The 17,702-nt window shown below is 41.5% G+C and overlaps 1 protein-coding gene across 1 annotated transcript; it reads right to left on the reverse strand.

The window, feature by feature from the left end:
• Positions 1-1,362: 1,362 nt before the first annotated feature.
• Positions 1,363-17,580, reverse strand: klhl2 (kelch-like family member 2). The gene is made up of 15 exons (XM_083764847.1): positions 16,838-17,580; positions 14,842-14,961; positions 14,338-14,444; positions 13,227-13,348; positions 12,236-12,398; positions 11,937-12,046; positions 9,321-9,437; positions 8,917-9,066; positions 7,645-7,762; positions 6,843-7,040; positions 5,812-5,913; positions 5,595-5,723; positions 4,032-4,172; positions 3,506-3,649; positions 1,363-2,291 (listed from the first exon to the last, which is right to left on the reverse strand). Exons 1-15 carry the CDS (start codon positions 16,852-16,854, stop codon positions 2,263-2,265), a joined length of 1,767 nt encoding a protein of 588 aa, XP_083620973.1. The 5' UTR covers positions 16,855-17,580; the 3' UTR covers positions 1,363-2,262.
• Between the last annotated feature and the right edge of the window lie 122 nt (positions 17,581-17,702).

A 17,702-nucleotide genomic window follows, 5' to 3' on the forward strand; every position in this document is an offset into this window, starting at 1 on the left:
AACTAGAAGTACAGTAATATTCCTGATTCCGATTGGTCCAGAGGGGAGGAGACTGACGTCGGGGGGCCGAACGGTAGCGCTGATTGGCCCACGGTATGGAGTGATGATAGTGAGCAGAGTGTTTCTACAGCGACAGCCAATGAGCGACGAGATGGGCTTTCATACCATTTGGAGTGATGCAGCAGAGATGGGCTGGATTATTTTTGTTATGGTGCAGGGCAGGGACTGAGGGGACTGAAGGGAGTCATGATTTGTATAACATAAGATTTAAGTTGATGACATTTTAAGTGAGAAAGGAAAGCTGTTAAATTATTACAAAAATAGTTGTTAAAGGTGGAAGTGATTCCTCACAGATGCTGTGGTTCTCAATGCAAACTTAAAGGATCTCCATTGCATTCTCCATAACTCATAAGGATCTCAATAACTCAGATACAGACCTGTAAGGGTCCTTGTGGAACCTCCTCAAGGACCCCTGGGGGTCTCCGGAACCTACTTTGCATCCATCTAATCATAGCCGTCAGGTTATCATACAGATAACAATTTAGCCATTTACAAACTCCTTTCTTGTCCGCCCACACTCAACTACAGATTAGGGTAAATTAAACCAGTGAAAAACTAATCTAAACTACACTAAATGTGCTATAATATGCTTTTACACATTTCTACACAGAAGTGGTAAGGCCTACTGTACATCAGTTTGCGACTTTAAATACAAGAAGCATATTTATTAATGATAATATAAAACATGTAATGAAACATTTCAAAGTTCATTAGCTTACATGACATTCCTCAATACACTGATAAGAGACAGCGATATCAATACTTATTTAGCAATTATCAAGAACAGGAGAGAGGCTAGAGAGAACAGAAATCAAAGAATAGGTTTGGTCACGTTCCAGAGAGAGAGAGAGAGAGAGAGAGAGAGAGAGAGAATACAGGAGAAGAGAGTAATAAAGACAGAAATAATAAGACATCGAAATTGGCACATTCATATTCAGTCGAGAGTGTGCAGTAGTTAACAAGGGGCAGCTACACAAGGACAACAGATCAAAGGTTAGGAAGGTCAGTGTCTTTTTTCATAGTTCAAGGGTAGGAGGTCAAAGATTAGGACCATGCAGTTAGTTCAGCCCACAATCACCTGCTGTCAACGGTGGTTTTAACGACAGCAACAAACATCGCTGCTGACGAGCGACAGTTAAGCACAAATTAAAATTCAACTGCTTAAAAAAAAAAAAAAAAAACAGCGTCCGACTGTCACTTGTTTTGGCACCATGGAACGACATTTCAGCCTTTCAGTCCTGGCTGCAATTGACCACATAAAAGTATTTTTTTCTCTCTCGTTTCAAGAAATGTACATTTCCTTCTACAACTGCTTTGTGCAAGGCGAACACATGCAGGCTCAGCCAACATCCTCTGGTAACCAAACAATACAAAGTGTTATCAGGAGAACGTTTTCCTTCAGAACAAACCTGAAATCCCAGCACCCTCCGATCAAATAGCACAATAAAAACGGAAGGTGATGTGGTACAGGAAAAAAATACACATGTCACTTGGCATTCAGCCACTTTCTTTTCTCTTTTTTTGACACCAAAGAGGTTAGAGGTCACGCTCTTCATCAGACCAGGTGCACCTCTGCACATACATAGTGCATACATATTGTACGACATACATACATACATGCTCACATGCGCAAGCAAGCACGTACTGTATGCATACATGCAAGCACACGCACAAACACACACACACGCGCACACACACACACTTCTCAGGAAGATGAAATAAACGGTAGAGGGGGGAAAAGAGATAATAATCCCAAATGCCCCTCTTCCTTGCTCGTAGGACAAGGCTTAAGTAAGGCGATGTCCGACAAAGTTGGCTCAGTGACGTTACTCTTAAGTACAGCAGGTCCTCAGCATCATCAGTAGTTTCACTTACATTAGTGGTACAGCGGTGCTTAAAAACAGGAGGTTATACTGCACCCCCCTCCCACTCTCAAATCCCTTGGTCTCTGTTGCAGTCCTGTTTGGCAAGAAGATAAAAACTAAACAGTTCCATTCCCGTTTTATGTTTTAAGTGCAATAGTCTTCATCATCTACCTACTCCTCATCAACATCCTAAACATCATCATCGGTGCCCTTGTGTGGACACAGAGCCTCAGGTGCAGGCGTTGGCATCATAGGTATAGAACCCAGGTCAGCGTTCAGCAGAAGGAGATCAGCTTCCGCTTCAAAAAATGTTCAGCGACGGCAGCACTCAGCGCAGTCATAAGGGCTTGTCAATCATAGTGACACCTAGGAGGGAGGAGAAAGGTAGTGACAACACCTGTGTCCAGTACATTACAATAGAAACGCAGACCAGGTGCCAGTGTTTCTATTGTAAAAAAAAAAAAAAATGAGGGGGGGGGGGGGGGGGGGGAACTGCTTGGAAACCTCTGTTATCTGCAAAACAGCATTTTTCTTTTCCTTACAGAATTTGAAAATGTAACTCTACAGCAGTGGTTCTCAAAGTGGGACCTGGTCCTAGTACCTGGTCCTGGTGTCCTACGTCCTTCAGGGGGTCTTCTCCATGAGTTAATATAGCATCAAAATCAGTTGAATCACTTTGAAGCTATATGCATCGGTTATTTGAAAATACTACACAATCTACAAGCTCAGTTGTAGATCTTATTATATTATTATTTTAAACATTTTAACAACCGTTTTTTCAAATGGGGATCTGCGGCCAAAGACATAATTAATCTGGGTGTCCTTAACATGAACAAGATTTTGAGGAGTACTAATGCTTGTGGCAAACAAAACTATTAGTACTGGATACTGAGATTTACCACTTGATGGTGCTATAGAGCTAGCTAAGGCAGAACACTGGACTACCGTAAGTGGACTTGCATCACTAGTGCATACATGTGCTGTATCATGTAGCTGCACAGTATGCCTGAGTGAGTACATACCTACTCTATGTATGGCTTCAGTATACATACCTGCGTAGTACGTTAATAAAATAAAAAATATTAAAACTATTTGTATAGCACCTTTCATGACATCAGCTCAAAGTCACTTTTTTTCCTGTATTGACAAAGTACCAATCCATGACACCACTGTATTGTATTTCATCATGAATTTAATTAATTTTGAGTACTGTGTTAAAATACTCAATAAAAACATGAGTATGTGTAACATGTATTAGTGTCAGTATGACTGCACCCACATCTTGATTACAATATTCACTGTTGCGTTCCATGGATGAATTACCATTCACAATACTGTTGTTCCTATGGCAAGGTGAGAGGAGCACTCCTGCGTACGTGCAATGTTTAACAAATCCCTTTAAAACAAGGCAGATACCGTGCTGCGTACTGCTCGGTAGCGTGCATTCATTTGCACATAGTATTTGGTGTAAGTATGTACAGTATTCAGTATATACAGTAGATACATCATGTGTACACAATTGCTTAGTATTTCTAGTAGTGTGTGTGTGTGTGTGTGTGTGTGTGTGTGTGTGTGTGTACCTGCATAGCTCCGTCCCGTGCTCATACAGGCAGGCAGTAGTGTCCACTTGTCAGAGTTTGGGTTGTAAAACTCAACAGAGGCTAAGTTACAGCTGCCATCATCTCCTCCCACCACATACAGCAGGTTGTTCACAGCACACACACCTGAAATACACACACACGGATACATAAAAGATATACACACATACCGTACACATTGGACCTCATATACTAAGTTCGTCCAAGGATGGATTTCCCTTCAGTAATCAATAAATCCCTGATCAAAGATCATCGGGTATAGTGGCGGATCCCAGCATCATCTTTTTACCTCTGCAAAGGTGAGTGAGCAATTGTTCAGTAGAAAGGCTTATATACAGTAGTATCCCTTACAATATTTTTGTCTTTGGTTGTGAGGTTAAACTCTTATTACACATGAGGCTATTTACTTTCTTAGCGTGTGAGGGACTCGCTAAAATGCACTGATCTACAAGTTATACACTGATCTACAAGTTGTCAAGTGGGTAGCAGTGTGACAGGTGAGTATTACCTGCGTTGCGTCGACACATGTTCATGTCTGCTACCTGTCGCCAGCTGTTGGAGGCGGGGTCGTACACCTCACAACTCTTCCTGACCAAAGGGCCATCATGTCCGCCCACCGTGTAGAGCAGGCCTTTCAACACACCCACACCTGGAGACAGAAGTGGATTCAGCTGTTTCAACCCTTGCCAAACAGTGGCCTATTCATGTAAAGCAGATACTGCCCTAGGGGTGCAACTGTTCATTGAACTAATCGATTGATGTGTTATTTTATACTTTCTTATACAAAAAGTGTTTAATTGATTAAACACTTTTTGTATAAGAAAGTATAAAATAAAATGTGTCTTAAATTGCTGATCAGACTAATCAATTTGTTTGATTAAAAAGTTTTTTTTTAAGACCTTTTCACGTCCATTCGTTGGCATAAAATGAAATATCCCAGAAAACAGGTTTCTTAATATTCATAATAGTAATTGATAGAATAATCGCTAAGACAGATGTTTGCCGCCCTGTTCTGAGCATCAGCTCTTAATTTGTATGTCCCATAGCAAACCTTGTCAGGGTTGATGTAAAGATCGGCTGATCTAAGAAGATCCGTTAGCCTATTGAACATGGTCAGAATATTTCTCACAGCGGTGGAAGTTTCAGCGAGTCGACGGCACCGGTGGTTTACCCCGACAAAGCAAAGATTCAGCTATCCTAGTCCACAAAATGTACGTTTTTTCTAACAACATGCAAGCTGGTGAGTTTGTTTCATTGGTTTATCTCTGTAACTACAGTATATGCCACATACAAACTGCTGTCATCAGAATATAATGGCACTGTGGTAGGCCTAAACATAGGCCTAGACTTAGAGAAAAGTCACGCAAACACAATAACAATAATCGTTGTAGAGAGTGTTTGAGGGAGGACCTCACAACGGCAGGTTGAACACTATCTAGTATCTAAACAAGAAAATTACTCAGTCATAACTGCCAGGTATAACAAGCACTTGTAGCGCCCGTTTCCGTTCATTTCCAATGTTCTTTTATTGGTTCACTCACTGTGTTTTGTTATGTCATTCCTGTAGCTCCAGTTAGCTCATACCATTATTTGCTGTCGCCACTCGCAGCACATTGCAGCGTTCAGAGTAGGTTTTTATGCCGTTCAGACTCCCATTGTCCTAGGAGGCAGCCTTGACTAGGTTGCTAGTAAGGTCGCTAGGAGGCAGCCAATAATGTCTAAGTCGTGTTTAGAGTAGTCTTTACGGACATCAGTAGTGGTGCGTGCAAATGTATTTTGTTTCGTTTGTGGAAGAGTGGTCCCTTTGATAAAATATTTTATGCCGAGTCTCTGGTTCAATTCAAGGTCAGCAGGATCATGTGTGTCTGACTGCTGAGGAAAGTGTTAAAAGTGCATTTATTGGACTGTACAGAAGATGGCCAGGACAGTTAGAGGACTTTACCATTTCAATATTTTTTACCATTTCAATATTATTTATGAACCGCTTTGTATTGTAAGTGATTTTTTAAGTGTTACATGAACAAAGAACAGTCATATTATAAAATAAGAGCATGTACAGTTGTACACACACCTGCCCCACTACGTCGGGTGCCCATCTCAGTAATGTAGCTCCATGTATTACTGTTTGGGTTGTAGGCTTCCACTGTACTCAGACACTGTCTGGTTGCTCCATCATACCCACCCACTGCATACAGGATACCTGGAATGACAAACACACAGTTAGAGAGACAACAGTGAGCTAAATATTACGAGACTATAAAGCAGTAAAATAAATATGACTTATTCACCGTTGACAACTCCAACTCCGACACTGCTGCGTCTCGTGCTCATGGGTAAAACGTGGAACCATTCATCCGTCTTTGGGTTATAGGCCTCGACCGTGGACAGGCCTGCAAATAATGCACACATTAATCATGAGAAAATCTGTCAATTTATACAATGCCTAGTTTCAATAAAGGTATATGACATGTTTAACATGTTTTCATCTGGTCCTCACAAAGACTGAAGAACAAGAGTGGGCAAACACACGTACAGTAGGCCTGTCATAATTATCACATCTATCAACACCTGATCGCAAATATTTGAGCTAATCCAATTGTTTTGCATAAATCAGTAGAATAGTTTTCATAGACTGTATAAAAACAGCTGGATGAAATTAGCAGTAATGTCAAATTTCAATGTCGTGTCTATGACCCATTTATACCTGAGGCCAATTCTAAAAATGCCTTCATTCTAAAACCTAGCCTAAAGTTTCTAAAAACCTTCAAATTCTTATTCAAAACTTCAAATAAAAATAATAATAATGATGTTGCTACATGTATTGTACAGCAACAACTAAGGAGACACAGAGGTACCAGCTGGTTTCAAAGGTCAAACAGTGTATAGGTTGCACCAGGTATCAATGGGTTAAACACTTGAAACCTGGCAACACTATTTTTGGACGACAGGACAATTTGTAACATTTTCAATAATTGTCAACAATTCTCAATAACAGCATTTAAAAAAAAAGATTTAGAAAGAAATTAGTTATTATTAAATGGTACCATATTATGATGAACATTAGTGAGGATCAATTATATGAAAATAAGGTTGAAAATGAGTGCTCCTTTAAACTTATTGCCTAAGTACATCATTTTGATTACTGGTACCGGTCAATCATTTCTTTGTATATTAATAGGATTTTATTAAGTTATGTATGTACACCTGTGTATTGTTTTCGCTTACAATTCATAGTCATCCATCACAGTTATTCGTATGACAATTAACCATCAACTGAAATGTCATGATGGTGACAACCATCATGTAGTCCTGTACACACCTGTGCTGCCATCAAAGCCTCCCACGGCATAAAGCAGTCCGTTGAGAACAGCTGCTCCAAGCGTGGAGCGCCGATCCTGCATGCTGCTCACACATGTCCACCTGTCTGTTGCCGGATCGAAGCAGTCCACCGTCCGTACGCGCAGGGAGCCATTAAAACCTCCAACCGCATAAACACACCCACCCACGTACACCACCCCTAGCACAGAGCAACACAGAGGACACACACATTATCTACAACACTGGTTCCCAAACTGGGTATGGGAACTGGGTCAGTCCCTTAATTTTTTTTAGTTTCCTACATTTTGTTTTTAATTATTATTTCAAAACATAACAGAAAAACAGAATTCACAACAAATGTAATGATTGTTTTCAGATAAAATAAATTTTAAATAGATTCCATAAATTAGAAAACAAATGTTTAAGTAGTAGTGAAAATAGCCCACAAAGCGGCACAAAGAGACGCATTGAACTTGTAGATCTGCTATTTTCACTAGTTTGGGTTCCGGGCAAACGTTTAATTTCTCTTTTGTGTCTTGAGCAAAAAGGTTTGGGATCCACTAATCTACAATGACAACCAACTGGGAAGATTCGTAGAAGATTAGTATTCATTATTAAATATACTAAAGTGACAGTGTAGTAGCAAAACACCGCATTGCAATCAAAAGACATTTTGACCTTGTAGGAACTACAAGGTTTGTAAACCACAGCGATGATATATAGATAGATAGAATTCTGTATGTAACAATATATTGACTTATGTGGAGAATCATACAGATGGTGAAGTGTTAAGTGTTTCCTACCTGCCCTGCACCTCCTGGTGGGGAGCTCAGCCACTTGGTACCAACGCTGCTCCTCAAAGTCATAACACTCCACACTCCGGATGGCCTTGGGAGCCTGGCCTCCTACCACAATCATCACCTAGCATACAGTACAACAAGATCAGTGTGTGACTATGTACTTCTTTTTTTGTGATGACCAAACGTGCTCCAGAAGAGAAACGTGAGGGGAAATCACAATAATTGAGGACATTTTTGCTTGTCCTCACTCATTGCGCTTCGGTCACTCGGATGCAACGGATTTCGGGAAGGCTGTCCGGAAAAATAAAACCACCACTTTCAAATATTCTGCAAATCCTAGTAAATAAATAACCACCAGCTCAAACCATTCCTAACACGACAGTCTATTCTACGTCCACATCAATCCGGCTTTAGAGCTCATCATAGCAACACCACGGCTGTCTCATAACTAGACGATAAGATTGCTGCAGCTATTTTCATAGACCAGCATTTGACATCGTGGACCATTTCTTATAGAAAGGCTACTCATCTGCTTGCAGCTGGTTTAAGCACTACCTCTGTAGCAGACATCAGTCTGTGAGGGTGGTGGTGGGGTGGGGTGCAGTACGGATCAGTGTATATGCACGTACAAAGCCAGAGAATGAGCATCACACATTACATCTATGATACCAGAAACACCGTCAAATTTGAACTCACTCCAGTGAATGGCTGGTTCTTCAGGTACCTCATGCCAGATCTGACCTGGGAAAGTCTGCTTTCAGTATTGGTGAACCAGGTTCTTGGAAGCAATTCGAACAGGACCTAAAACTGAATACCCTGGTACCTACTGGCTATTTTAGGAACTAACTCAATATCCATTGAATACCTGTAGCTGTTTTAATTGACCGTTGTCAATGGATTGTTTTTATTGTTGAGCTTATGCTTCTCAGGCTCAGGCTTCTCAGCATCATTGCAAATGAGGGTCTCCCTCAATGATTTCTCAGAGAATCTTAAATAAAGGTTGAATGAGTGTGTGTGTGTGTGTGTGTACTTGTATTACTATACCATTGAGGGCCAAACGTCCCCACAAGTATAGAATAATTTGAGACGCCGACATTGAGAGGACAAGATTTGGGGAGTTGGGCGTACAATTAGGGGGAAGATAATAAGGTTGGGGTTAGTATTAGCCATTTAGAGGTTAGGTTTAGTTGTTGGGGTTATGCTTGATCTATACATGGTTGCACATCTGTGTGGAACACTGAACATAGCCGATCTACCAGCTCACAACGTGTGTACCTTTGGGCAGGATGCCGGTGTCCTCATGCGTGTGCGGGCAGTCTTCATCAGAGCCCGTTGGTCAGCTGGCAGCAGGTGGTACTTCATGGCCTCAATCAGGTAATCTTTACACGCACTGCTGTTTTTAACCAGAGACTCCTCCTCCACCCGCTGACCCAGCCAATCACAGAGACAGACAGAGCAACACAATTTCAAACTAAGTTTTTGTTCAAATAGAATCATGATGGCATGGAGCACGTGGACTTCCGTGACAATATCAACACAACACAAGACATGAATCAAAACTTCCTGCAGACATCAACAATGTTGGTTGTCCTGATGAAACTCGACAATATCAAGGATCAAGTGCATGTTGTATTTCAAAGCAGCATGCGGGATGCAGAGCAACGACGTACAGTACGTACCTGTACCAGGTATTCCCTGGAGAGCAGCGGCAGGCGGACATGCTCCATCAGGTGAGCCAGGTGTTCCTGGCGGACATCTTTGTCGTGGTTGACCCAAGCAATCACAGCTTCAAATACCTTCACATGAAGCACAAAGCATTCTAAAGCTTAATCTATACTGAGTCGCACGGAAATCAGTTCTTTACAGCAAGTGACACCGTCATAATACTAGAGGATGAAAAATAACTAAAATTATGTTTGGAAAACCCTGGGAGCCCTGGGGCCTGTTTCACGAAATTTGGATTAACTAATCCAGGATTTAAGCCAAAACCAGGCTTGTTAAATCCTGGTCTGTACAGCCTGGTTTATTCCATTCCACTAAAGCCAAGCAAGGCTTAGAATGGGTGGATTTATCGAGCCAGGATCATAAAGCCTGGCTGAATGCAGAGCCTGGCTTTTCCTCTCTAGACCCATTCGGTGGAATGGCAGTTGGCATGCTTCTGTATATCTCAGTATCTTTACTAATCTATTCCAGACTTGCTGATACAAGGATTTAAGCCTTTAAAATAAATACTGCTGCTGTAATTAAGAGAAAATACTCTCAATAGTGGATAGACTGAATGATTAACTACCCCAAAAATATAGTCTACATTTTACCATTACTTTTAACTTAAAACTTCATAATGAAATCGTCATAATATATGTAACAGAATTCTTAATATTGTAAGCATAATGATATTGTAGCATCGTGATATTTGGCCATAACTCCCTCCTCTGAGGGAGCTACCTTTGGGGAAGGAGGTTGTTGTCCAGACAGAGGCCAGACTGGTGAATGGGTTCAATAGTGGGTGAAATGTTACAATGGCAATATGTTGTAAAACAATAAGTAAATGGTAATATTTAGTAATGTTTTCACCTTTACAATTTTTTAAATAATTTTATAATATAATAATGTCATAATTCTTCTTTACCACATTCACCAAAAGTAGCTGATCTACAAGCTCACAAGCTGTCATGATGAGGTTGTGCAGCCTATATATTTTGGTTCTTTGATTTTGTATATAGTGTTTAAATTAGTCCTTTAATGCAGACCGATTAAAACAGGCTGAATCTGGCAAGATTAACCAGCTTTCATGAAACCGGTTAATCGCTGATCCAGCATATTAAACCAGGATATCTGTTAAATCTAGGTTTAATCTCTAATCCAAGTTTCGTGAAACGGGCCCCTGGTGCTCTAAAATTAATTACACATTTACTTGTGCATACACAGCATCTCTCTCTCTCTTGCCCTCCACTCTAGTCTCTAGCTTGACAATTGGACTACTTGAATGTACTCTCGATCAGAGTTATGTATACATTTGTGTGTATATTTATTTTGTTTACTATTTTGGTGTGAGCGCATTAGCACAGATAATATTTGTACATTGTGTCTGAATACTCCTGAAAGGGATGTGCTGTGAAAGGCAGCCAGACACAAAAATAAAATTCACAGTTCATTCGTTCATTCACAGGACTCTAAACTTTTACTTTTATATAATCTGTTAAACATGCTGCATACTATTAAAAGGGCGACAAATGTATTGTAGCCATCATCTCTAAACCTACGGCGCTGTCCTTAGTTTTGATCAGAACGACGATGTTCTGTCCAAATTTCTTACTTAACCTAACCAAGCATCTCGTTTGGAATATTAACGCTTCTAAAGAGAGATCAGACTTGACAACGCAAGGTAGTAATGGAACATTATATCTCCCGGTTTTGGGGGGAAATCAGGGCATTTCAGAGTAAAATCTGCTCATCTGCTTGGCACTCTAGCACCTTTATTCTGAAGACCTCTGGCAGCATCATAAGTTAAAGTGTTAAAAGGCATTGTTCACTCCCAAAATGACTTTTTCTATCGATTACTCACCCTATGGAGACTTCATGGATATTTTTGTAGTTTTTGTTGAATTCCAAAGCCAATAATTTGCTAACCAGCAGTGGTTCCCTGAAACGGAAAGATTCTCCTTTGTGTCTCTATAGGGAGCATATAGATCAAATTATTGGCTTAGGAATGCGACTAAAACATATCCATGAATTCTCCATGGTGTGAGTAATCGATAGAAATAAAGTCATTTTGGGGGTGAACTTAACTATCCCTTTAAGTAACAACGTTGTGGAGAACAAGTGGAGAATTACAGGTGCATTGAAATTAAATAAAAACGGCAATTAGATAAAGGTGGAAAAGCTGACACATGATTAGGTAGAATAGGAGACCTCCCCAACCTCTATTAATGACACAAAAAAAACTCATGAGACAATTATCTCAGCTGGCACCAGTGATTCCAAAAATAACAGCTACATCCCACTCCCACAATTTCAATGTGGGTCAAATATGAGACAGAAATAGAGCTTTATTTCAGATAGGACAGTGTGACAGAGACACGCAAGACGAGAGGGTGGTCCAATATAAACCCGGGCCCTTGCACTCATTGGAGCCTATGGTCTAATAGCCTAATTTTACTCTCAGAATTTAATTAACACTTATTTGATTGTGTATGCTGTGTGTACTGTATGTACTGTATGTGTGAGCCTGTTGTCCGCCTCAATAAATTGAATGTAGTGTGCGTGTACATGTGCGCCTGTGCATGTGTGTATACCTTCTCCTCCGTGGGGATGGTGAGTTTGTCACTGGCAATGAGGCTGGACACCTGGTCCATGCCCAGGTTGAGGAACTCTTCAGTTCCAACCACCTCAGCAAAGTGTTGTTCTGTCAAACAAACAAACCCAACATGACAGTTCTGATCAACATGACCACGTTTCACCGTTAGCTCTGCCCACTCTTCTCTCGCTCACATTCATCTTCCTCTCAATCCCTCCTCCACTCTACCCTATTTCCCTCTGTCGGTTTCTCTCTCAACTCACGCACAGCACAGACACTCTGTAGGTCTTCACATACCAGCATAGCAGTTGGCCTGGGTGAGAAGTTGGGAGCAGGCGTGGAGGTCTGCGAAGGCTCGTATTCCCAGACAGTTGGAGGGGTGGAGCTGAGAGCTGAGGAACTCACAGCAGGCCTTCCTCACCTCCGTCAGCTGGAGGAGCCCTGCCGCGGGCAGCAGAGCCTGCACACACACACACACACACACACACACACACACACACACACACACACACACACACACACACACACACACACACACACACACACACACACTTAGCCTATACATGTTTTGTGTATCGCTGTTTGTCAATATGTAATCTTTCTTATGTGTTACTCTAGTTCCAGTTTGGGGCTGTACAATTTTCAGATGCATGCGTGTAAAAATGCAATGTGTGACTTAAATACACATCACACATGCAAACAGCATGTTTTACTTGTCTTGAAGTATGATCATATACTGCACATTCTTTATCACCTGTGCATAAACAAGGAGATAAAGACAGACTAACACAGATGGCAGCATAATCACCATCATAGTTGAGGACACACTACTGTACATATTGACTGCATCTGTGACGTTGTAATGTGGTTCAAACGTTTGTTATTGTTTTTCATTATGTATAGTGTTTTATATTCCTGTGATCAGGAATATAAAACAAGTACAAAGAGCTTGCTCTCAATGAGAGTCCCAGAATAAATAAAGGAAAGAATGGAATAATGAATGAAATAGCACTGGTATTTCCAAGTGCATGAGAAGTGGGCATCATAAAGACACAGCAATCCAAATGTGTGTGTGTGTGTGTGTGTGTGTGTGTGTGTGTGTGTGTGTGTGTGTGTGTGTGTGTGTGTGTGTGTGTGTGTGTGTGTGTGTGTGTGTGTGTGTGTGTTGACCTGCTGTCAATATAGGTGCATACACTGTGTGTGCAGAGTATATCAACAGTATGTGTGTAGACATGGTATCTTGTACACTGTGACTGAGTGTGTGTGCATAGTTGCATACATACAGTACCTGTACATTGTCCTCAGTGACCCCTATCTCAGCAGTGTAAATGTAGTCCACAAGCAGACCCAGAGTCCATCCATCCATCTCCTTAATCCTCACCCTCTTTGCTCTGCTCTCTGCCATCTCCCCTGAACACACACACACACACACACACACACACACACACGTTTCCCATCTAATAGTTTCTGCTTTAGTATGACATACTGTATACGTGTTGCTCATACAGGATATAATGTTAGCCTTCCAAGGATTTGTTTGACATAAATTACAGGATGTGATGGTCTACCATTAAGACGAAGCCACCAAAATCAGGCTGTTATTATGGTAATCTTACTTTAGCTTGTGTCTTGGCTATGTGTACACTAGGGTTAGGATTATTTAGGATTTTAACAAGTCCCTCTTAACCCATTTTGGTGTTAGCATCATGTCGTGCTTTAGCTATTGAAAAATAGCAGATCTACAAGCTCGTAGCGCGCCACCGAGTGGCGCGCTACGAGCTTGTACTGTAGGTCTGCTATTTTTGAAAAATCGAAGAGCGACTGACATAGAAGACATTTTTTTAATCTGATCTCAGGTCAGAATGAAAACTGTCAGGATGTAGAAGACATTTTTAGAATCTGATCTCAGGTCAGAATGGGTTAACGGTCTGATTCCTTAATGGTTCCCTTTAACAATTCCTATATTTTAATGTATATAATTTGGTCTTCATACAATTCTGACTTATACAGTATTGCATACATATTATTGTAAAAGTGAGGTCCTGGGTTACTTGAGGGGGTTCCAAATAGACCCTTACAGGTCTGTAGCTAAGAGTGAACAAATGTTAGAACCTTACGGAACCAAATTTGGAACAAATGGAACCAAATAAATTTGATCTGTAAGGGTCGATTTGGTTCCATCTGTACACTCTCAAAGTTATGGTGGTCCTTGAAATTGCAAAGTTTGATAACCATAACCACTGGTAGAATTCCACATACCAGCTCCGACAGTGTGATAAAGTTTAAACCGGTTCCAAATGTGATGGAAGACATTCTGGTTCCTCAATGTTGGATCCGGTTCCTCAGATTCCAGATCCAAAGCCTAGTGCACACCATCAGAAACAGCAGTGCATGGTTACCTGTAAACATGGCGTGGAAGTAAGGACTCCCGGCAGCCAGGACCACCCTGTGAGCAGCAATCTCCACGTCCTCTGCGACTATGGTCACATCACAGAGCAGGCTCTGACTGGAGAGACACGATGCACCAATGACATGATTACAAAACAGAGAAACAGAGCCAGAATACATGCATACAGAATACAGAAATAACAAGAGGGTTCTAGATGTAGGCAAAGGCGAATTTATAATTAAAAGTACATAGACTTGGCTGGCCTATGATGTGATTTCGGAAAGCCATGCTTCTGAGGGGCTAGTGCCCCTCAAAAATAATCACTGCACTGAGATTGAAGTGTGATTTATTCTTAGTTTGTTAACTTTGTTGCACATGGTGGTTGCACACAGAAAGTAGCCGATCTACAAGCTCACAAAGTGTCACGGATAACTAGAGAGAGAAAGAGAGTGAGAAGGTGTGTGACTGTGTGTGTGTGTGTGTGTGTGTGTGTGTGTCTGTGTAAGTGGGTTACCTGCGCAACTCATTCATAACTTTGAAGGCCTTTCGCATGTGTCGTGGGTTGAGCGTAACAGGGCCTTGTCTCTCTACACCATCCTCCTTGTCCAACGGATGTGGACTGAGTCTGGTACAGCTGAGAGGGATGAAGCACATTGTAGATCATAATGCTGCCCATGACAGACTTCACATTCACTCACAATCATTGTGCATAGTTCTGATAACCCGCAATTAACTATTCAGTCCCCAACCCCAATCCATTCATATTTTTAACCCCCAAATTCTAAAACTAAACCCCCATCTAAAACCTGCAGTCATCAAGCCACTCTTAAAACTATTGTAAGATCTATATCAAACCTTCTACTGAACAACTTCTTGGTACTAAACAAATGCTTTGATATCTTCCAGTCAGGATTTCAACCACAGCACTTCGACTGCTCTTGTTCATAAATGATCCACTTACCACTGAAAATAAAGCCTGGTAGTTTCCTCTGCACAGCTCTAAGTATGTTTTATAACATCCTAAATCTGGTTTTGCAGATGAGAACTCACTAGAACATTTGCTTCGATGCGGGGCACACTGACAGAGGATGTTTGCATGGTGCGACAGGTCACACAACCAAAGCCAAGCATGTTTCATTTAGCGGAGTGGGTCTTTACTCTTCAAACACAATGGCAGAATTTCAGTTTTAGTATTACTAGGAAAAAAATTGGTTGTTTCTTTCTGGCAGTGCTACTACACTAGAGGCACTACTTTAGTGTCACCTGTAATTACTGGGCGGATACAGATATACTGTATGCACAGTTCCCCAAGGCTCCATACGGGGGACGATTCTGTTCAACATCTACCTGCTCAGAGATTATGGAAAACTACAAAAAGAGTTTATGCACCAGATGATGTATAAATGACACCAACAATATAAATGAATGAAATATTGGATGTGCCAAACTTTTGTGTAGTCATCAATTTCGAGCCACATAAGACAATTCCAAAATCAGCAATCACCTCGAGAATATAAGAATGAAAGGACAGCAAGGTGACAATTGGTGTCTTTACAAGCTTCCCTAAAAGAATATCCCTCTAGCAGTCAACATCCTTACTGTGCAAATGCTGTTGTTTAATTCAATACAAAGGAAACAGGACTGTTTTGTGTTAGCTAGCCTTAGCTTAATGTATTTTCTGACAAATTCAATCAATATCCAGAAAGTGGATCACATCACTAACTGGCTCCTCTGTCTGTCAAATAATTGATTTCAAAATACAATTTTTCTTTGATAAAGCATTAAATGGACAAAATAAAATTCTCTGATCTTGTTCATGAACCATCCAGACCACACTTCAAGTTCTCAAGTCACCTGGGACTTGCCTTTCTGAACCAGAGACAGAACTAACCTCACTTAGATTTTCCTATCCTTGTGAGGACCTTTAATCCAAGAGCCCACACAGTGAATTTGAAGAACATTGGTTCCTCATGACAGACTAATTAATGCATGGTAGATGTGAGCATCTATCACTTTATATCTCTCAGCTAATTTTCAATAATAGCCTATACACTATAGTGACTATACAGTACGTGCATAGATCAACAAACACCCACACACACATCACATTCTTGCATCAGAATGTCACATCACATCACATTCTTGCATCATGACATTTTCAGTAACAATTAAACCGCAACCAAAAAAACACCCAAGCAAAAATAAATCTTCATGTTCACTCTGGGGGGTAGTACAAATGGAACAAACTGCATGGACCCTCCCTATATATAGGGCTCATTCTGAGCTACAGAATGAGCGTAGGGCACATTATGGCTGGGGCTAGACCCTTCCTTAACCATTTCGTAAGAAAGTGCACATAATGGGTCCATTTGGTTCCATTTGTGCACTCTCAGAGTTAAATGGACGCTCAGGATTTTTGCAGTGTCTGTACCAATGCGGCATCATCAGTCACAGCAGCAGATCTACTATGATGATGAACCCTCAACCCCTCTTGTTCTTTGCTCACTTACAGAGGATGAACATCCATGGTTGTGTGCTGCCTGCTTGCTGCTGCTTCTCAGAGTGTGGCAGCCTGCTGGAGCAGCAGCATGCACCAGTCCATATCCACCACGGCGTGTCTCTTTTGTTAGATCATAAATCCAGACCCCCGGGTCTAATTATTTTCCTCAGGCGACGACACGGGCTCCTCCAGCCCGCAGCCCCCTGTGCGGCGTCTCATACAGGAGCCACTGCGGTGACAAGCCTCGCTGCCTGCCTTGCCGTGCTGGGGTGTTGGCCCGCCTGCTGCTGCTGCTTCCCTACGTTCACCAAGAACCGGGCGGACGGACGGAGCTCAATTCCGAATGCTGCAGTCGAGTCACGGACTGATCAGTCTGCCTGGCTCCCAGGTGGATCGTTAGCTACCGGAGGAGCTGTCGGTGCGGGGCAGCGGGGTGGGGGGGGGGGTATACCTGTTATTTTGCTATCACGGATTGGAAATGCAGAAACAAGGACATGACGGCAAAGACGTTCCTCCGGCTGAACCTGGTGTCCGTGAAGAAAGAGATGTCTCCCTCTAGCTGTGGAAGACTGGTGGTGAACCCATATACTCCAAGGGTGAACCTGCAGTATCATAACTCATAAAAAATATAATTCTTGTAATAGCATAACCAGCCTTTTATTAGCCCCATTTAATTGTTTGTGAACACTGCTTACACGCTGCAAACAGGATAGATATGAATGAGAACAATGATCAAGGAGGCGTATATGTATCACTGTTCATTTGCAATAATATCCTGGTAAGAACACATCACATAGATAAGGCAATAGTTCTTCCTGCAGCTGGCCTGGGTTAGAATCAGACCAGACATTCTTTGAATCTTTGCTGCACGTCAT

Source organism: Protomyctophum parallelum, assembly GCF_964188405.1.
Source record: "Protomyctophum parallelum genome assembly, chromosome: 5".
Taxonomy (NCBI): Eukaryota; Metazoa; Chordata; class Actinopteri; order Myctophiformes; family Myctophidae; genus Protomyctophum; species Protomyctophum parallelum.